The sequence below is a fragment of the Ammospiza nelsoni genome, chromosome 23, assembly GCF_027579445.1.
Source record: "Ammospiza nelsoni isolate bAmmNel1 chromosome 23, bAmmNel1.pri, whole genome shotgun sequence".
In the NCBI taxonomy this organism is placed as follows: domain Eukaryota; kingdom Metazoa; phylum Chordata; class Aves; order Passeriformes; family Passerellidae; genus Ammospiza; species Ammospiza nelsoni.
In genome coordinates, this window is record NC_080655.1 from 2,142,498 (window position 1) to 2,162,280 (window position 19,783).

General features: G+C 54.9%; 1 protein-coding gene across 1 annotated transcript; it reads left to right on the forward strand.

Annotated features, from left to right (window-relative positions):
- Window positions 1–4,440: 4,440 nt before the first annotated feature.
- BAK1 (BCL2 antagonist/killer 1) lies at window positions 4,441–17,340 on the forward strand. The gene is made up of 6 exons (XM_059488143.1): window positions 4,441–4,542; window positions 7,509–7,596; window positions 10,065–10,200; window positions 10,277–10,420; window positions 12,740–12,920; window positions 14,207–17,340. The coding sequence occupies exons 2-6, from the start codon at window positions 7,539–7,541 to the stop codon at window positions 14,309–14,311; spliced, it is 624 nt and encodes a 207-aa protein (XP_059344126.1). The 5' UTR covers window positions 4,441–4,542; window positions 7,509–7,538; the 3' UTR covers window positions 14,312–17,340.
- Window positions 17,341–19,783: the final 2,443 nt, after the last annotated feature.

A 19,783-nucleotide genomic window follows, 5' to 3' on the forward strand; every position in this document is an offset into this window, starting at 1 on the left:
TGGTACCTGGGAAGGCATCATGGGAAGGGGCTGTTGCCAGGACAGCTCTGCTAAACCACACCAGCAGGAAAACAACGATGGCTGAGTGAATTTGCCACTGTCATGGTCTGGATTAAACACCCTGGGGATGAGCAGGGGTGCATCTCTCACAGCCCTGATTTCAGGGTATGCATTTCTCACAGCCCTGATTTCAGGGTGAGCATCTCTCTCACAGCCCTGATTTCAGGGTGAGCATCTCTCTCACAGCCCTGATTTCAGGGTGTACATCTCTCACAGCCCCAATTTCAGGGTGAGCATCTCTCTCACAGCCCTGATTTCAGGGTATGCATCTCTCTCACAGCCCTGATTTCAGGGTATGCATCTCTCTCACAGCCCTGATTTCAGGGTATGCATCTCTCTCACAGCCCTGATTTCAGGGTATGCATCTCTCTCACAGCCCTGATTTCATACTGAACAGGGTGAGCATCTCTCTCACAGCCCGGTTTCAGCCTGACCAGGGTGTGCATCTCCCTCACAGCCCCAATTTCAGGGTGTGCATCTCTCACAGCCCCAGTTTCAGCCTGGCCAGGGTTAATATCTCTCTCACAGCCCCGGTTTCATGGTGAGCATCTCTCACAGCCTGGTTTCAGCCTGACCAGGGCAGTTTGGGTTCAACATCCCCGTTCTGTGACGTTCCCCAGGGATGGGCAGAAACACAAGGTGGGGCTGGGAAAGCCTCCAGCAGCTCAGGGCGTCTCCAAACTGTGTCCCCACACCTGGAGCAGGTGCCTAAGCTCCGGGCAGGTGCGGGGAGGGAGCATCGAGGCCGGGCCGGCTCCAGAGCAGCCCCGGGGCGCTCAGGGGAAGCCCGGCAGCGCTGGAGCGAGCAGCGCAGCCTTTGTCCCGGCTGGGTGTGCCCTTCCTGGCATACAATTCCCAGATTAGCCCGAGCCGGGCTGCCAGCAGCTCCTGTGGCCCGTGACAGAGCTGGGAATGCTGTCAGGGCTGGGAATGCTCTGGGGGCTGGGAATGTTCTGAGGGCTGGGAATGCTCTGAGGGAAGGGAATGCTCTGGGGCCTGGGAATGTTCTGGGACCTGGGAATGCTGGCTGGGAATGCTCTGGGGCCTGGGAATGTCTGAGGGCTGGGAATGTCTGAGGGCTGGGAATGTTCTGGAATCTGGGAATGCTGCCTGGGAATGATCTGGGGCCTGGGAATGTTCTCAGGGCTGGGATTGCTCTGAGGGCTGGGAATGTTCTGGGATCTGGGAATATTCTGGGACCTGGGAATGCTCTGAGGGAAGGGAATGTTCTCTGGGCTGGGAATGTTCTGAGGGCTGGGAATGTTCTGGGGCCTGGGAATGCTCTGAGGGCCGGGAATGTTCTGAGGGCTGGGAATGCTCTGGAATCTGGGAATGCTGGCTGGGAATGCTCTGGGGCCTGGGAATGTTCTGGGATTTGGGAATATTCTGGGACCTGGGAATGCTCTGAGGGCCGGGAATGTTCTCTGGGCTGGGAATGCTCTGGGATCTGGGAAAGTTCTCCGAGGGGTTGCACAGCAGATCCTCATGGGTCACTGCCAGACTGGTGAACGACTCTGAATTTCAGCCTGAGGGGGGCTTTGTGCAGGATCGGCCCGCTGGCCATGGAAAGCCTCCATTCCGTGGGGAATTCCTGACCCTGGCTGCCCTCAGGCAGCAGCACGCTCCTCCCGCAGGCAGGGACAGCCCGGGAGGGAGGAAAAAGCCATTTCCTTAGTTCTGTGCTCCTGCAGAGCCCAGAGCCAGCACGGGGGGACACCCCGGCGTGGGGACACCACGGGAAAGGTGCCCTGTCCCTCTCGGGTCCTCCAGAGGGAAACCCTGGGACAAACCTGGCCAACAACAGGGCTTTGCCGGGTGGGGTTTTACCGTTCTGGGAATTGCTGAGTGTGCGGGAGGTGAATCCACCCACCCAAAAAAACCCTGGAAAACCCCTTTGATCCGTGCAGAGCCGGTCCCAGCGTGCTGTCCCCGCTGTCCCCTGGCCCGGAGCCGGAGCCAGCGGTGTCTGCGCCTCCAGCCGGGTTAGCCCGGCTCAGCTCGGCTCGCTGGGAAGTCGGACAGTGCCACCTGGTGCTCCGAGGAGATTGAGAACCACGGAATCCTCGGGTTGGAATGGACCTTAAAGCCCACCCAGTGCCATGGCAGGTGTGAAAAATGCATGTATTTTATGATTGGCTCTTCGCAAATATTAAAATGAATATTATATGTGTTAGAAAGTGATGCTGTATTAATTCTGTTAAATAGTGTGTTAAATATAGTTTTGGGTTATAACAAAATGTTAAAATAGAAACTATGCTATGTAAGATACTTTTTTTAAAGGAAGGATTCGCAGTGAGATAGCAGCCACAGGACACCTGAATCTTTCAGAGAAAGAGAATTTATTGCCCCATTATCAGAAGAAATGAACTTCTTCCTGCCTCAAAGGCGCTGTTAGGATTCGGAGGAAGAAGCTGACGATGACCAGACAGAATCCTGTATTTGAATGGAATTTATGCATTATGTATGAAGTGTATGAATATGCAACAGGCTGTTGGTTTTAAGGGTTAATCCTTTGTAAACGTGGGTCCTTTTTCGGGCTTGTGCTGCCCAGAAAGAGGTACCTGGATGTCTGTAACTCTTTGTCTTTATTGTCTCATCTTGTCCTAATTCAAATTATCCAAATTATTATTAGTCTAATTGTATTACTATTTTTATAACCATTTTATTACTATTAAACTTTTAAAATTTTAAAAACAAGTTTTTCACAGCAGGGACACCTTCACTGTCCTGGGCTGCTCCAACCTGGCCTCGGACACTCCAAGGTCAGCTCCAGCTTCTCTGGGCACCCTGTGCCAGGGTCTTCCCACCCTCACGGGGAGGAATTTCTGCTGAAATCCTGTCTGGCCCTGCCCCTGGCAGGTAATTTCTGTCCTGGCTCGGCTCCTGAGCAGCAGCACACCCCAGGGGTGTGCAGGACTCTCTGTAGCCCCACTCAGGAGCAACTCCTCCTTGCTTTCCATCCCAGTGCCCAGGCAGGAGCCTGCAGTGGAAACAGAGCCGGGCAGGGATGATGTCAGTGCTGACAGTGTCCAGCAGCTCCCTTCTGATGGAACTGACACCAGCAGCTGAGCTGGGAATAAACCTCTCCCTCTGCTCCCACCCTTCCCCCTCCGGGGGCCATTTCATCACCCAAGGCTCCAGGAATGCTCCGTGGCACGGGGCAGATGTGCCTGGCACCAACGGGCCAAGCAGCCCCAAAAGCCAAGGGCTGCCCACTGCTGACCAGCAGCTCCCAAGGTTATTCCCTCCTCAGCTGGGAGGGATGGAAGAACCTCCAGGACACCCCTGGGGGGCCATGGGAGAGCTGGGATCAGTTTTGCTCCTGGTTCTCCATCCTTACACCTTTTCCAAGGCCTGGGACCCTCCTCAGAGCATCCCCCACTCTCCCCATCCTCTCACCCCCCTCACCTGAAGCCCTTTGTGGCTGCTCGTGTTCCAGAGCCTCTTCCCCAGGGACACCTCTGCTTTTGGGGGCCCTGCACCTTCACCTGACCAAAACAATCCCAAAACAAAGGACAGTGACTCCCCCGAGCTGTCACCTCCCGTCCCTCTGTGGAAATTGAACTTCGCTCGGGAATGGCTGAGAGAGGATCCTCATATTCCAGATATTCCAAAGCCAAGGGGCCCATTCCAGGCAGGAATCCCAAAAATCGCGGGGCAGAGCAGATCCCTCGGAGCGCTCCTGCCGGTCGGGTGATGCCATAATCGCACTCGGGCTCTGCCCAGCCCCAAAGCTCCGCTGCTTATCTGGCATTTGCCAGCCCCAGCAGCCGCCCTGGCAGCGGCCCAAGGAGCGAGGAGAGGAAAAGCAGCTGGGGTTCAGATTGCTGAGCCCTCCAGGGCTGAATCTCTCTCGAGCTGCTGCGATTTCCCCAAAATCTCCGCGGATTTCGAATTCCCCGAGGCGCTTGGTGGGAGCCACCTCTGCCACCGGGGACTTCGGTTTGTTTTTTCCTGCTGGATAGATACAAGTTCCCTCCCAGGAAAAATAAACTCTCAAATCGTTACTTTAACCGGGCTCTCAGCCTGGCAGAGGAGGAATTTAAGGTTCAGCCGTGAGGAAAAGCTCCTGGAGAAGCCAGGGAGGAGCAGAGGATGTGCGGGAGAGCGGATCTCCGGGGATGGCACAGGCTGTGCGGTACCAACCCCGCACCCTGCAGCCCCCGAGCCGAGCAGGGACCGGGAGATGCTTCAGCTTCCCCCAAGGAACCCCCAGAACCCCCCTAAAACTCCCCCGGAGCTCGGGAGTTGGTGCCTCTAGAGGGAGCTGAATAAATCTGAATAAAGCGCGGCTCTATCTATGGTCACAGGGGTTGGGTTTCTACTTGATTTTTTTTCCCTCTTCTTCTTTTCCCTCCTCCTCCTCGGCCCCGCGCGCTTCCTTTGCCCGGGCGGGAGGCAGGAAGGGAGCGGCCGGAGGGATGGAGCGGGTCCCGGCAGGGATGCGGTAGCTCCCGGGACATCCCGACCCACCGGGACGCCGTGAGTGGAGTTTTCCCCCCGTTTCCACCTCCCCAAACTCTCCTGGGATGGGTTATCCCCGTTCTCCGGGCCGGGATGGGATGGGCAGGGATGGAGCGGCAGTGTGGGGTGCGGGGTGCGGGAGGGGGGACAGGGACAAAGTTTGCGGTGGGTGTGAGAAACCCCCGGGCCAGGGCTGGAGGTCCCGCTCCGGGCGGGTCGCTGCCCCAAAAAGGGAATTTTCCCTCCCCAAAACGGGAATTTTCCCTCGTTTAACCGATATTTTTTCTACCCGGGAGGTGACAGTGCCCGCGGCATCAGGGCAGGGGACATCGGTGGGCAGGGGACACCGGTGGGCACAGTTGTCCCCGCCGGGGATCGGGTGACACCCGTCCCGCCACGCCCGGGCGGTGACCCGGACACGGGCACGGCGCGTGTGGCTGTGCTGGCCCCGCCGGGACCCCCGAGCACGGTTTGGGGGTGACCTTGGCTGGGTGGATGCTGGGGGTCCTGTGCCCACCCTGGGGCCGTGCTGGGTGGGCAGATCCCAAACTTGCAACCACCGAACTGGGGCAACCCCAAACTGTTCAAACCCCAAACTGTTTAACCCCTCAAACTGTGCATCCCTCAAACTGTGCAACCCCCAAACTGGGCAAGCCCCAAACTGGCCAAATGGCCCCAAACTGGCCAAATTTTGCTGCCCTGGGGCAGGGGCAGGGGCAGGAGTGGCCCTGGCCCCGCTGGCCGGGCAGGGATGGGGTCAGGGATCCTGTGGGATCTCTGTCCTGCAGGAATCGCTGCCAAGGCTCATCCCAAGGGATGCTCCATCAATTTCCTGGCATTCATAACAGGCAGGGGGTGATTCCAGAGCCCCTGGCTGGGCTCGGATATCGGGATTGCAGCTGCTTTAACCCCTTGCAGCCTCCTACAGGACCCTCGTAGTGTGGATGAAACCCTGCAGCTGCCCCGACACCCTCCCTTTGAGCCCTGACTCACATCTCAGAGGGTTTTTATTTCCTGCAGCCCCAGGCTGTCTCTGGGTGTCTGAGTGTCACCTCCTGGTTCACACCCTTGTTCCTGGAACAAAGGGGGAACGGGGAAGCTGGGAAGCAGGAGGAGCATGGGCAGCAGCTCTGGAAGCTGGAGAGGATGGCCTGAGGCACCCTGAGCCCTGCAGAGATGGACAGTGAGCTCTTCTGGGAGTCCACATGGACATTTGGGGCCGGTTGAAGGTGGTGACAGCAGTGACAGGGCCTCAGCATCGCGTGTGACAGAGAAAACAGCGCTGCCAGGACCCAGAAGGAAACTGAAAACAAAGGACACTGCAGGGCTTCAGAAATGAAACTCAAGTTGAAAATCATGAGTCATCTGCTCTGGGCTCCTGTGCTGCACAGGCAGCACAGTGCTCCAGGAAGTCCTCGCTCCTCACTTACCCATCCCAGGCAGGAAAAGTCACCATCACCCCTGGCAGCCCTGGGCACCCCTGGGCAGCCCTGGGTCTCTGTGGGCTCACCCCTCTGCCCCACAGGCCAAGCTGGAAAAGCTCCAGGGGATCCTGAGCTCTATACTGGGTGCACGCACACCCTGTTCAGCAGTGGCACTGTGGGGTACAGAGGAGATCCCCACTGTTCCCACAGCTCCAAGGAGCTGCTCCCAGCTTGGGAACAGCTCTGAGTCCTCCCAGTGCAGGTGGGCTCGGCCATGGGCTGGGATGGCAAAGGGGGAAGCACAGGAGGCTCCTGAGTGGAGGAGGAGATGGACATCACCCAAAGGATCTGCACATCCCAGGATAGGGAATTCTGTGATTCTGAGTGCCAGGAGAGGCAGCTCTGGAGCTGATTTGGCCAGTGCCCAGCAGCTCTCCCAGGGACTTACCCCTGGATTTACCCAGCTGATGATCCTCACTGCCTTCTCAGCTCTGCCTTGGATGGGGATTTTGTGTTTGGGGAGGAAGGGGGCAATCCTGTCCTCCAAACTGAGAGTGTAGGAAAAATCAGTATTTCCATCCTGCTCACCAGGCTCAGGCCCCTGTGCAGCTGTGCAGGACCTCGTGGTTTTCCCAGCTTTGCACTTCCAGGCCCCATCCCACAGCAAATGGGCTGTACTTCCATTTCTTTTGCCTTCTGAACAATCTCCAGTTTGAAGCCATGAACTTGAACCACCTTGTGCACTTCTCCCATACCCATGGGTGGTTATTTATCCCTACCCAGCACTTCTTTATTTTTGTCCAGGGTGCAATTTAAATTTTGGGGTGTCAGGAATTGTATTTCAGCTTTGGTGCAGATGAGGAAAGCCCCCAGCTCAGGCCTGTGGACGTGTGGGCTGGGAATGTGCTCTGGAATGTCAGACAGCAACAAGGAGCTGCCCTGATCCCATTAATCCTGACAGGAACTTTGTGGCCTCAGGGAGCTCTGATGAGCCCTGAACTGCAGGTTTAGGACACCTGTGAACTTCAGGGAAAAGATGAGCTTTGTGTTTAGTTCTCATTTATTTAATTTTCTTATTTTCTGAGAGGGGAAATGTAAAGAACAAAGGGAGTTAGAGGAAATTGGAGTCCTGGAGAAAATCAGGGCTCATCTCATGAAGATGTTGTCAGGCAGCTCAGTGTGGTCACAGCCAGGGAGCCTCAGAGCTGCTGGAATTTTGGTTAAAGACTTTTGGAAAGCTCTGTGGGCTGGGCTGAGCAGGAGCTGGTGCAGCCCACAACTTTTGGAAGCAGTAGGAAAGTCCATTAGAGGTGGGAGGTCTCTTTTAATGACAAAAATGACATCAGCACCCTCCTTAGAAAACGAAACCATCATCAGCATCCTTATAGAAAGGGAGCCAGGGAAGTCAGAGTGCACTCAAATCCCTCCTGTGGGTAGAGAATGAGTGTTCTGCAGGGGAGGAACCAGCTCTGGCAGAGATAAAAGCACTGGGCTCTGCTCCTCGGGCTGTGAGGGACCACAGGGCTCCTCCAGGCACTCACCATCTCCATCCCCTTCCAGGTGAAGCTGCCATCCCCAGAGCTCTCTGCAATGGCCTCAGGGAATGAGGGGAATGAGGAACGCCGGGGGAGCCACGGGCTCAGCTCAGGTAAAGGGTTCTGGGGGCTCTGGGTGCTCCCCTCCTCTTCAAACCTTTGTTTTTTAATTCATTTCCCTGCTGTGTTCCTTTGGCAAAACGGAATTTCCTGTCTCCAGGGCTTTTTGCAAGGCTGGGGTAACAGATCAGCTCTGTAAGGAACTGGATTGGACTGGGAGGTGCTGGGGTAACAGATCAGCTCTGTAAGGAGCTGGATTGGACTGGGAGGTGCTCAGAGCTTTTGGGAAATGCTGGGAGCATCCTGGTCTAGAGGGAGGTGTCCCTGGGTGGAATTGGGCAAGGTTTGAGGTTCTTTCCATCCAAAATAACCAAGGATTGTGTGCTTGGCATAGGATGGTCAGGGTGGGCAGCAAGGTGGGATTGGAGGCACGGAGAGAACAAAGTGCTGGGAGCTGCCTGGCGTTGTGCATTTCCTTCCCTGAGCATGAGAGAGTGGGAGGTGTTTGGGATTGAAATCACAGAGAAAAACACAGATCTCAGTCAGTCTGGGTGGCCTTGGGGTGACACCAGGTGCTGTGTGCCCTGGCAGGGCAGTGGTGACAGGCTGGGCCACTGTCCCCATGTGAGCCCAGCCCAGCCCTGCCCTGGTTACTGGGTGAAACTGGGAGTGGGGCTGGCAGGAAAAACCCTCAGCTCAGCCCAGCAGGTGAAGGGTGGGACACGGTGACTCCTGGTGCTGCTGGGCAGGTGAGGAGGGTAAATCACACACAGAGCAGACATGGAGCAGTTCCTCCCTTCCAGAGATCCCTGAGCAGCTCCAAACTTCCCCTTGCACTGTTTGCCACCAGGCAAACCCTGACCCAGATCCCTTGGGTGGGAGAGATCCCAAGAAATCCCAATGGGAATAACACCTGTGGGAAGGGGGAATGTGTCCTCCTGTCCTGGCGTTCCTAAAAATAGCTCCAGGGATTTATTTTTGGTGCAGAGATTTCCTCTTGTGTCTGGCTGAGTGTTTGCCCTCCTCTCCCTGAAACTCTGACTCAGTTGGTTTCATTTTCTTGCTCTCCCCTTGGAACATCACAGACTGCAACTCTAAGAAAGTGAAAGAGAGGGGAAATCTGGAGATCTGTTTGCCAAACAAACCCTTGTCTAGGAACAGAAAACAACCCCTGGAAAAGTGACAGGATCTGTCCTTTCCCTTCAGCTCTGCTGGTGTGACCTGAGCATGGCAGATCCAGCCAGGACAGGGAGGTGGGAGCAGCTGGCAAAGCCTGTGAGGAGGATTTGGTGTCATTTGGGGCAGAAAACAACCCCTGGGAACAGAAAACAACCCCTGGAAAAGTGACAGGATCTGTTCTTTCCCTTCAGCTCTGCTGGTGTCACCTGAGCAGGGCAGGTCCAGCCAGGACAGGGAGGTGGGAGCAGCTGGAAAAGCCTGTGAGGAGCATTTGGTGGGATTTGGGGTTTGGGGATGGGGTGTGTGGGGCAGCACTGCCAGCACAGCTGTGCCCTCACTTCCCAGCCCTGGGCAGGAAGATCTCAGGATGGAAATGCAGATTCTGGAAAGCTGCGTGGCCAGTCTGGATTTCTGGGCTTTCTGAGATTTCTGGGATGGTGGGACAGGGTTTGGTGTTCCTGGTCCCTGTGGGGTCACTCAGAGGGGCTGTGGGAGCCACTGTCCCCTCCTGGAGCTTCTGGAGCAGCCCAAATCGAGCTCCAATCCAGGATATCCCGTGGGGACCTTCCCTGGAGCTGTGGAATGTGTGTGATGAGGGATCTGTCACCGTGGGGCTGAAACGCTCCCTGCTCCAGTGGGGCTGGGACACCGGTGTGGGTCTGCAGAAGGTTCTGTGGGGACATGTGTGGGTCTGGAGACATTTCTGTGGGCCTGGAGATGTTTATGTGGGCACAGGGACATGTGTGTGGGTCTGGAGAAGGTTCTGTGCGGACATGTGTGCATCTGGAGAAGGTTGTATGGAGACAAGGACAAATGTGTGGGTCTGGAGAGAATTGTGAGGGTGTAGGGACACCTGTGTGGGCCTGGAGATGGTTCTGTAGGTCTGGAGATGTTTATGGGGGGATAGGGACATGTGTGGGTCTGGAGAGGGTTGTGAGGGTGCAGAAAACACCTGTGTGGGTCTGGAGAAGGTTCTGTGGTGACATGTGTGGGTCTAGAGAAGGTTGTATGGATACAAGGACAAATGTGCGGGTCTGGAGAAGGCTTTGTGGGTGTAGGGACACCTGTGTGGGTCTGGAGAAGGTTGTGTGGAGACAAGGAGACCTGTGTGGGTCTGGAGATGGTTATGTGGGGACAGGGATACATGTGGGGGTCTAGAGAAGATTGTATGGAGACAAGGACAAATGCATGGGTCTGGAGGAGGTTCTGTGGGGACATGTGTGGGTCTGGAGGAGGTTCTGTGGGGACATGTGTGGGTCTGGAGGAGGTTCTGTGGGAATGGCCCCTTCCAAACCTGAGAATGGAGAGAGATGGCCTGATGTCTGTCTGTCTGTCCCTGCAGAAGGCCGCGTGGCAGAGGAGGCTGAGGAGGTGTTCCGCAGCTACGCCTTCTACCGCTACCAGCAGGAGCGCCAGGAGTGCGGCGCAGAGCTGCCGCGCGACCCCGAGATCGAGCAGATCCAGCAGGACCTGGAGAGGTAAATCCCTGCTCCCACCCCTCCCCTGGGCCAGGCCGTGCTCCGGAGCCTGGCCTGACTCCTCCTCACCCCCCAGCACGGGCAGCCAGGTGGGGCAGCGCCTGGCCATCATCGGGGACGACATCTACCGGCGCTACGACCCCGAGTTCCTCACCATGCTGGAGATCCTGCAGCCCACCCGCCACAACGCCTACGAGACCTTCACCAAAATTGCCTCCAGGTAAAGCCTCAGAGCTCCTGGGCTGGGCTGGGGGCTTCCCCTGCAGGAGAAGGGAAGGGGAGGTTGGATGTGGTCAGTGCTGTTGGTTAAACCCACACTCTGTTTGAGCTTCACCTTCCAGCCCTCAAGCTTCCTGGGGTTATTCCTGTGTTTTCTGCCTGTCTGCGCTGCTCCTGTCATTGTGCCCTCCCAGGCCTTGCCCAGCTGCCTGGGGTCCCTCAGGGGATGTCCCCCATGCCTGTCCCAGCTCCCCCTCTGGGGCACAACCAGCTCCTGCTGTCCCCTGCTCCAGGCTGGGACATGCCAGGGAACAACGCTTGTTGGAGGTGGGATGGTCACAGAAATCTTGGAATCATGGAATGGTTGGGTCAGGAGGGACCTTGAAAACCATCTCAGTCCAACCCCTGCCATGGGCAGGATGCCACACACGAGGTGGCTCAGAGTCCCCACCCAAGCTGGTCCTCATGGACACATTGGTATGGGAGTGGCTCCACAGGCTGGCAGAGCCTGCAGGTGACACCCAGAGCCTGCAGGTGACACACACAGAGCCTCCTGCAGGTGACAGCCACCCAAAGCACAGCAACAGGTGAGGAGTGAGGGCACAGACCTGGAAACCTTCCTGCCAGGACTTCCCAGGGAAGTTTGGATTGAGGAGGCACCAAGGGGTTCTGTGCCCACCCAGGTCAGGCAGGATGGGTCTCTGGGCTCCTGTCAGTGCTCCAAACACCTCTGGCTGTGACAGCCCTGTCCCTGTGCTCGGTGTTTGTGTCTAATTCCTCTTTTCTCCAGTGTTTAACTCCTTCCTTTCTGTCCTTTTCCTGCTCCCCTATCTGGGCAGCCGTGCTGGCTGAGGCGGCAACACACGCAGGTAAATTAACCCCTGTCCCTGTCCTTGTCACACTCAGGTAAATTAAATTAACTCCTGTCCTTGTCCTTGTCACACTCAGGTAAATTAACCCCTGTCACATTCAGGTAAATTAAATTAACCCCTGTCCCTGTCCTTGTCACACTCAGGTAAATTAAATTAACCCCTGTCCCTGTCCTGGTCACACTCAGGTAACTTAACTCTTGTCACACTCAGGTAAATTTGCAAACTGCTGTGGAGCTGCTTTTTCCCAGCAGTGTTTGGATTCCCATGGAAAATTCTGAGCGTGGCTCCATTTCTGAGTCACTTCTCTCAACTCCCATGAAAAGATTTTCTATAATATCCAACCTCAGCTTTTTCCGCTACAATTTTGGGGCCATTTCCTCAATGTTGACTGCCCTGCTCAAGATTCTGTGGTGTAGGCAGCTGTTCCATGGCTGGCCAACCCTTCCAGAAGAAAAAAATTCCAATAATATCCAACCTAAGCTTTTCTTGCTACTATTTTGGGCCATTTCCTCAATGTTGACTGCACTGCTCAAGATCCTCCAGCTTGGCCAAGCCTTCCAGAGAAAAAAAATTCCTTAATATCTAATAAAAATTTTTTCTGGTACAATTTTGGGGCCGTTTCCTCAGTCTTGACTGCACTGCTCAAGACTGAGCAGTGTAGGCAGCTGTTCCATGGCTGGCCAACGCTTCCAGAGAAAAAAATTCCAACAATATCCTACCTAAACTTTTCCTGCTACAATTTTGGGGCCATTTCCTCAATGTTGACTGCCCTGCTCAAGATTCCCCAGTGTAGGCTGGCCAACCCTTTCAGAGAAAAAAAATTCCAATAATATCCAATTTAAGCTTTTCCTGGTACAATCTGGGGCCATTTCCTCAATCCTGATCATTTTGCTCAGGATCCTCCAGTTTGGCCAACGCTTCCAGAGGAAAAAAATTCCAATAATATCCAACCTAAGCTTTTCTTGCTACAATTTTGGGCCATTTCCTCAATGTTGACTGCACTGCTCAAGATTCCCCAGCTTGTTCCAAGGCCGGCCAACCCTTCCAGAGGAAAAATATTCCAATAATATCCAACCTAAGCTTTTCTTGCTACAATTTTGGGCCATTTCCTCAATGTTGACTGCACTGCTCAAGATTCCCCAGCTTGTTCCAAGGCCGGCCAACCCTTCCAGAGGAAAAATATTCCAATAACATCCAACCTAAGCTTTTCTTGCTACAATTTTGGGCCATTTCCTCAATGTTGACTGCACTGCTCAAGATTCCCCAGCTTGTTCCAAGGCCGGCCAACCCTTCCAGAGGAAAAATATTCCAATAACATCCAACCTAAGCTTTTCTTGCTACAATTTTGGGGCCATTTCCTCAATGTTTACCCCGCTGCCCTGGCCAGCTCCGAGCTGGGAGCTCAGGGCAGGAATTCAGGCATCTCCTGGGGGTTTTTTTTTTTGCAGCCTGTTTGAGAGTGGCATCAACTGGGGCCGGGTGATCGCCCTGCTGGCCTTCGGGTACCGCCTGGCCATGCACGTGTGGCAGCGCGGCGTCAGCGGCTTCCTGCGGCGCATTGCGCGCTACGTCGGGGAATTCATGCTGCAGCACCGCATCGCGCGCTGGATCGCGCAGCAGGGAGGATGGGTGAGCGGCCGGGGGCAGCTCTGGGCGGGTTTGGGCAAGTTTGGGGCAGGTTTGGGGGCAGTTTTGGGGGCAGATTTGGGGGGCAGGCAGCAGGGTTTGAGGACAGCTTTGGGGGCAGGTTTGGGACAGCTCTGAGGCAGGTTTGGGGCAGGTTTGGGGGCAGGGGGCAGGTCGAGGGCAGCTTTGGGAGCAGCTTTGGGGGCAGTGTTTGGGGCAGTTTTGGGGCAGGTTTGGGGCAGCTCTGGGGCAGGTTTGGGGCAGCTTTGGGGGCAGGTTTGGGACAGCTCTAAGGCAGGTTTGGGGCAGGTTTGGGGCCAGGTTTGGGATAGCTCTGGGGGCAGGGGGCGTGTTTGGAGGCAGGGGGCAGCTCGAGGGCAGGTTTGGGACAGCTCTGGGGGCAGGGCTTGAGGCAGGTTTGGGGGCAGGTTTGGGGCAGCTCTGGGGCAGCTTTGGGGGCAGGGAGCGTGTTTGGGGGCAGGCAGCAAGGTTTGGGGACAGGGGACAGCAGTGGGGGCAGTTTTGGGGGCAGCTTTGGGGGCAGATTTGAGGGCAGCTTTGGGGGCAGTCTTGTGCCAGCTTTGGGGGCAGTTTTGGGGTAGCTTTGGAGGCAGAGGCCAGGGTTTGGAAGTAGGTGGCAGGGTTTGGGGGCAGCTCAGGGGCAGGTTTGGGGCAGGGTTTATGGGCAGGCAGCTTTGGGGGCAGCCTTGGAGCAGCTTTGTGGGCAGGTTTAGGGGCAGGGGGCAAGGTTTGGGGGCAGGGGCAGTTTTGGGGGTAGGTTTGGGGGCAGGTTTTGGGGGCAGTCTTGGGGCAGCTTTATGGACAGCTTTAGGGGCAGACAGCAGGGTTTGGGAGCAGACAGCAGGGTTTGGAGGCAGACAGCAGGGTTTGGGGGCAGACAGCAGGGTTTGGGGGAAGCTTTGGGGGCAGCTCTGGGGGGAGGCAGCAGGGTTTGTGGACAGCTTTGGGGACAGCTTTAGGGACAGTTTTGTGGCAGTTTTGGGGGCAGAGTTTGAAAGCAGGGGGTGGGCTTGGGGGCAAGGAGCAGGGTTTGGGGTTAGGGGAGCCAGGGCAGCTGGGGGAGTCAGGGATGTCAGGGGAGTCAGGGATTGGGGGGCAAGGGGCAGGGTTGGGGGCAGTTTTGGGGTCAGGGCTTGGGGACAGGGGGGTATAGTTTCGGGGTCAGGGGGCAGGGTAGCTGAAGGGGTCAGGGATTGGGGGCAAGGGGCTGAGGTTTGGGGGTCGAGGACACTGCCAGGACTGACCCCCCCGTGTCCTCTCCCTGGCAGGAGGCCGTGCAGAACCTGGACAATGTGTATGTGAAGTACCTGCTGGTGGTGGCCGTGGTGGTGGTGCTGGGGCACCTGGTGCTGCGGCGCTTCCTCACCCCCTGAGGGGGGCACCGGGCACCCCCTGCTCTGCCCCACACCCCCGCGACAGGGGGGACCCCAGGAACCCCCAGGAGAGAGCACGGCTGGGGGCTCTGCACGCCCAGGAGAGGAATGGGGACGGGGGGGGCTCTGCTTTGTTGGGTTTGGTGCCTCAAAAAGGGGCTGAGGAGGGCACATGTCTGGGAGGGGACATTTCTGGGAGGTGACATCTCTGGGATGGGACATCTCTGGAATAGGTTGTTTCTGGGAGGAGACATCTTTGGGATGGGGCATTTCTGGGAGGGGGCATCCCTGAGACAGGGCATCTTTGGGATGGGACATCTCTGGGTTGGGACATCCCTGGCCCCCAGCTGCTCTGGAGGAGCAGAGAGGTGTGACAATGCCAATGTGGCACACAATGCCCCAGTGGCAGCGTGTGACAATGCCAGTGTGTGCCCCTGTTGGGTCCTGTGCCCCCGGGGCAGGAGCAGAGCCCCCTCCCCATCACTGACAGCTCCATCCCTGTGCCCCAGGGTGATCCCAGCCCTGGCTGCTCCAATCCTGCTGCTCCTGAGCCCAGCACTTGAGCCTTTCCCACCACTTTGAGCCTTTCCCACCACTTTGAGCCTCTTTCACACCACTTTGAGCCTTTCCCACCACTTTGAGCCTTTCCCACCACTTTGAGCCTCTTTCCCAGCCTCTCCATGGACAATCCCGACCCTTTTCCATGCAAACCCTCCTGGCTGCAGCCCTGCAGCTCTGGGGGAGCCCCAGCATCTCCCCCAGCACTAAAACCTGCGGGTGCCAGGACAGGCAGTGTCCCTGCCCCAGTTGGGCTCCCTGGCTCTCCCTGGGAGCCACTGGAGCTGCAGTTACCCCTGCAGCAGGCACCAGGCTCCTCTGGGCAGGGATTGGTGCTGGTTCTGTTCCTGACCGTGCCTGAGTGATTTTGGGGTGAGCCAGCTCCTCTCTCCCATCCCAAACCCGATCTCTGCAGAGCAGGGAGCTCAGGCTGGGTGTTCCCTGTCCTGCCCAAGCTGCAGATGAAGGATCCCTCCCTCTTCTCCCTCTGCAGGCTGAGCAGGACCAGCCTGGATTTTTAACTCTCCCATTTCTCCTGTCCCTGCCTCTTTTTTTAACAGAATAACCAAATTTTGCAGCTTGCTTCCATAGCTAGGCTTGGCATTTTGCTCCTGGCTGCTCCCTTTTCCCTTTTGGGAATGCTCTCAAGAGAAAAGCATTAAAATATTTCCTGTGTTATTCCCACTGCTGCTCGGTTGTGCAGGGCAGCAGAGCTTGGCTGTGCTCAGGTTTTGTGGCCACAATTCAGGTTTTGTGGCCACAATTCAGGTTTTGTGGCCCTCCCTGGATGCTTTGTCCCCTTGCAGATCCATTTCTCCTCCCAAAATTCCCCTTCCCATGGTGCCACCTCCTCTCCCAGCTTGGGAGAAGTTTAATCTCGAGTTTCACCTCGGGTTTAAAGCCATTTCTCTGCTGTGAAGCAGTTTAACCAGTACGATCCGTGCTTCCCCCTCCTCCCCAGCTCCTTTTTGGGTGCAAACGCCACCAGATGGAGCCTTGTGGCCACGATGGGTACGAGCCACCGTCGTTATTTCTCTTTTTTTCTCCTTAATTTACAAATCATCGTCGGTTCTCTGCTTGGGTTGTGTCCAGCAGGACTTGGAAAAAATAAAAATCAGCTTTAATTCGCTGCTTCAGACACACTCCTGGAACTCCAGAGGATCAGGGAGAGCTTTTGGTGCTCATTTAATTCTCATTTCCCAGCTAAAGCTCCCCCTTGCAGCTGTGAGGCCATAAAGGAGAATTTTCAGATTTATGGGAAAGGACTGAGCCTTAGGGAAGCCCAGGACAGGGGGGAGAACTCTTCCATGGGTGCTGTACAAAGGAAAAATTCCGTTTGATCCGTTTATCTCAGGGGATTCGCAGAGGGAGGAGCTCTCAGGGCGTCAGGGCCTCTCCTCCCTCTGCTCTCTGCTCTTTCCTGGGTGGAAAAAAACTTGAAATGGGACTGGGGGTGCTGAACTGGGACTGGGGATGCTGAACTGGGACTGGGAATGCTGAACTGGGGCTGGGAATGCTGAACTGGGGCTGGGAATGCTGAACTGGGACTGGGGATGCTGAACTGGGACTGGGAATGCTGAACTGGGACTGGGGATGCTGAACTGGGAATGCTGAACTGGGACTGGGAGTGCTGAACTGGGACTGGGAGGGCTGAACTGGAATGCTGAACTAGGGTTTGGAATGCTGAACTGGGACTGGGAGGGCTGAACTGGAGCTGGGAATGATGAACTGGGACTGAACTGGGGCTGGGAATGCTGAACTGGGAGTGCTGAACTGGGGCTGGGAATGCTGAACTGGGGCTGGGAGGGCTGAACTGGGACTGTGCAGGAGGAGTTCCCCCAGGAGGATTTATCCAGGAGGATCCATCCAGGAGAATTTCTCTAGGAGGAATTCACCCAGGATAATTTATCCAGGAACAATTCATCCAGGAGAATTCATCCCAGAGTTTAGGGTGGTGCATGGAAAAGGGCTGAGAATCCAAAGGAGTTTTATTTACTCCCCTTGAGCCTATTTTTTCTCCTCCTGAGCTTCTTTTTACACCTTTTGAGCCTCTTTTTACTCCAACTGAGCCAATTTGAGGGCTGTGTTTGATCCCACCCTTTCCCTCCTGGATGAATCCTCCAGAATGAATTTTTCCTGGATAAATCCTGGATGGAGGAGCCTGTCCCTGCTCTCTGTCCCCTCCCCAGGCTCCAGCTGTCCCCAGGGCTCTAAGGGACACTTGGTGGTGGCTCTGAAAGGGTGGGACGAGGACACCAACCTTGTTTTTCCAGCGGGAGAAGAGGGGGAAATGCACAAGTTGTCCCCTTGCACTGTGTGGGACACGCTGGGGTGGCTTTGACCTGCAAAAAACAAGCAAAAAAACCAAACCAAAAGTGTGTGTTTTTACATATAATCTGTTTTTAAATGATGTAATATATAAAAAATATCTATCTATGTCAAATAAAAGTGGTACACTGAGTGCAAACTCACCTGGCTGTGTGCAGGGTTTGCTTCCAGAAGCTTCCAGGAGTTTTGCTCCTCACTCCATGAGCTCTCCAGCCTCAGCTGCCTCCTTAATTTTGGGATTCCAGGTCTTCTTTAGCTTTTTTTTTCAGTGAGGAGCTAAAAGGGAGAGAAATCTGCTGCTGCAGCTGCTTGTGCCATCCCTGAGCTGCAGAGCCTCCCTGGAGAGGATTTGGGGATGGAAAAGGGGAAATTGGGGTGGAAAATGGGAGATTTTGGGGGTGAAGAAGGGAGAATTTGGGCATGGAAGAGGGGAGGATGTGAGGATGGAAGAGGGAGAAATTTGTGGGATGGAGAGGAGAAATTGTGGGGATGGAAAAGGGGAAATTGGGGTGAAAGATGGTAGATTTGGGGGATGGATGATTGGAGATTTTGGGGATGGAGAGGGAGATATTTTTGGGGTGGAGAGGGGAATTTGTGAGGATGGAAGATGGGAGATTATGGGAATGGGGAAGGAAAGATTTTTGAGGTGGAGAGGGAAAATTGTGGGGATGGGGAGGGAAAGATTTTTGGGGTGGAGAGGGGAAATTGTGGGGATGGAAGATGGGAGATTTTGGAGATGGAAAGGGAGATATTTTTGGGGTGGAGAGGGAAATTTGTGGGGATGAAGAGGGAGAAATTTGTGGGATGGAGAGGGGAATTTGTGGGGATGGGGAGGGAAAGATTTTTGGGGTGCGGAGAGGAATTTGTGGGGATGGAAGATGGGAGATTTTGGGGATGAAGAAGGGAGAATGTGGGGGTGGAAGGTGGGAGATTTTGGGGATGAAGAAGGGAGAATGTGGGGGTGGAAGATGGGAGATTTTGGGGATGTCCCAGCAGCTGCTCCACCTGCCCAGGGGTCCCTGGGTTGGGTTTTTGGGATGCCAGGATTGTGGAACAGGATTCCTGGCAGGATTAACCCTGGGAATGTGCTGGGAGCAGAGCAGAGAGGGAAGCTCGGGATGAAATCTGCTGCAGGAGGAGCAGGGGGCTCAGCATTTCCACAGAACCCGCCAGCAGCAGATTAAAGATTGGAATCCAAAGGAATTTATCCCCCTCCAGCCCCTGGGGTTATAAATAACCAAAATCCTCCCCCAGCTCTGCAACTTCGGGATCTCCAGAGGATTCCCAGAGCCTCTGGGAGAGCAAAGGGTGAAATTAAAGGGAGGAGAAATGGCCCCGATTAAAGAGGCAGCCGCTCCCCTAATCCACTTTGTGCCCTGCCCCAAACCCAGATCCTGCTCTAATTAAATCACAAAAAAAATAATAATTAAGGGCACACTGTCAGTGCAGTGTTTGCCTTTGGCCATTCAGATTTGCGATTGACCCCAAACAGAAACCAGGACCTGGTGCCAAGGGAGAGCTGGAGATGGGATTTGAGTCAAGTGTCTCCAAAACTGGGTCACACCCCAAAACCCCCGAGTTTTGTGGAAATAAAGGATTTTCAAACCCCAAAACCCCTCAGTTTTGTGGAAATAAAGGATTTTCAAACCCCAAAGCCCCTCAGTTTTGTGGGAATAAAGGTTTCCAAACTCCAAAACCCCCAAATTTTGTGGGAATAAAGGCTTTCCTATTTCCTGGTAATTTCCAGGGCACAAAGTGAAAGGCAGTAGGCAGGAGCTGGGAGAACACTCCTGTTTTTCTCATTTCCCCTTTTCAAACTGAATCTTTCCCTGCCAGTCACGTTTCCCTCACTGGAATCCTCAGGGCCTGGCTGGGATCCCATGGCAGGATAATCTGACAGAAAGCTTACACAGTCTTGCATGCCTTTATACAAGATATTTTTGTATATTTTTGGTTATTTTGTATGGTTTTGTGCATATATTTTCGTGTATTTTGTATATTTTTGTGTATTTTGTACATTTTTGTGCATTCTGTGTATTTTTGAAATAACGTGCGCTGATGAAGAACGCCCTGGAATAGAGATGACATGGTTGAGAGACAAATTGAACTAAAAATAAGTTTTTAATACGTTTTAAAAGGTGCCTTTGCGAAAAGACCAGGTATTTTACTATTTAATATCTAATATTTCCAATTCTCTAATTTTAGAGGATTAGAAATATCTTTTAAATATTAAAAGTTATTTATGTAAAAGACGCACTGTAGCAGGACCAGGTAGGGTTAAACCGCGGGTGATCAGGGTTAGAAGCAAAGCATTGTGCAGTAAAATAAAAGCAGGAGCGGGGCCGCTGGAATTCGCTGCTGTGGCCGCAGAGCAGCGAGCGGCTCCTGCAGGAGATAAGGACGAGCCCGGCCCGGCGTTATCAGGGGAGGCAGCTCCTGCCAGCCCCTTTCTGTCCCCTCCATCCCCTTTCTGTCCCCTTCTGTCCTCTCCAGTCCCTTCCAGCCCCCTCCAACCCCATTCTGCCCCTTCCAGCCTCTTCCAGCCAGCTCCAACCCGTTTCCATCCCCCTTTTCCATCCCTCCCTT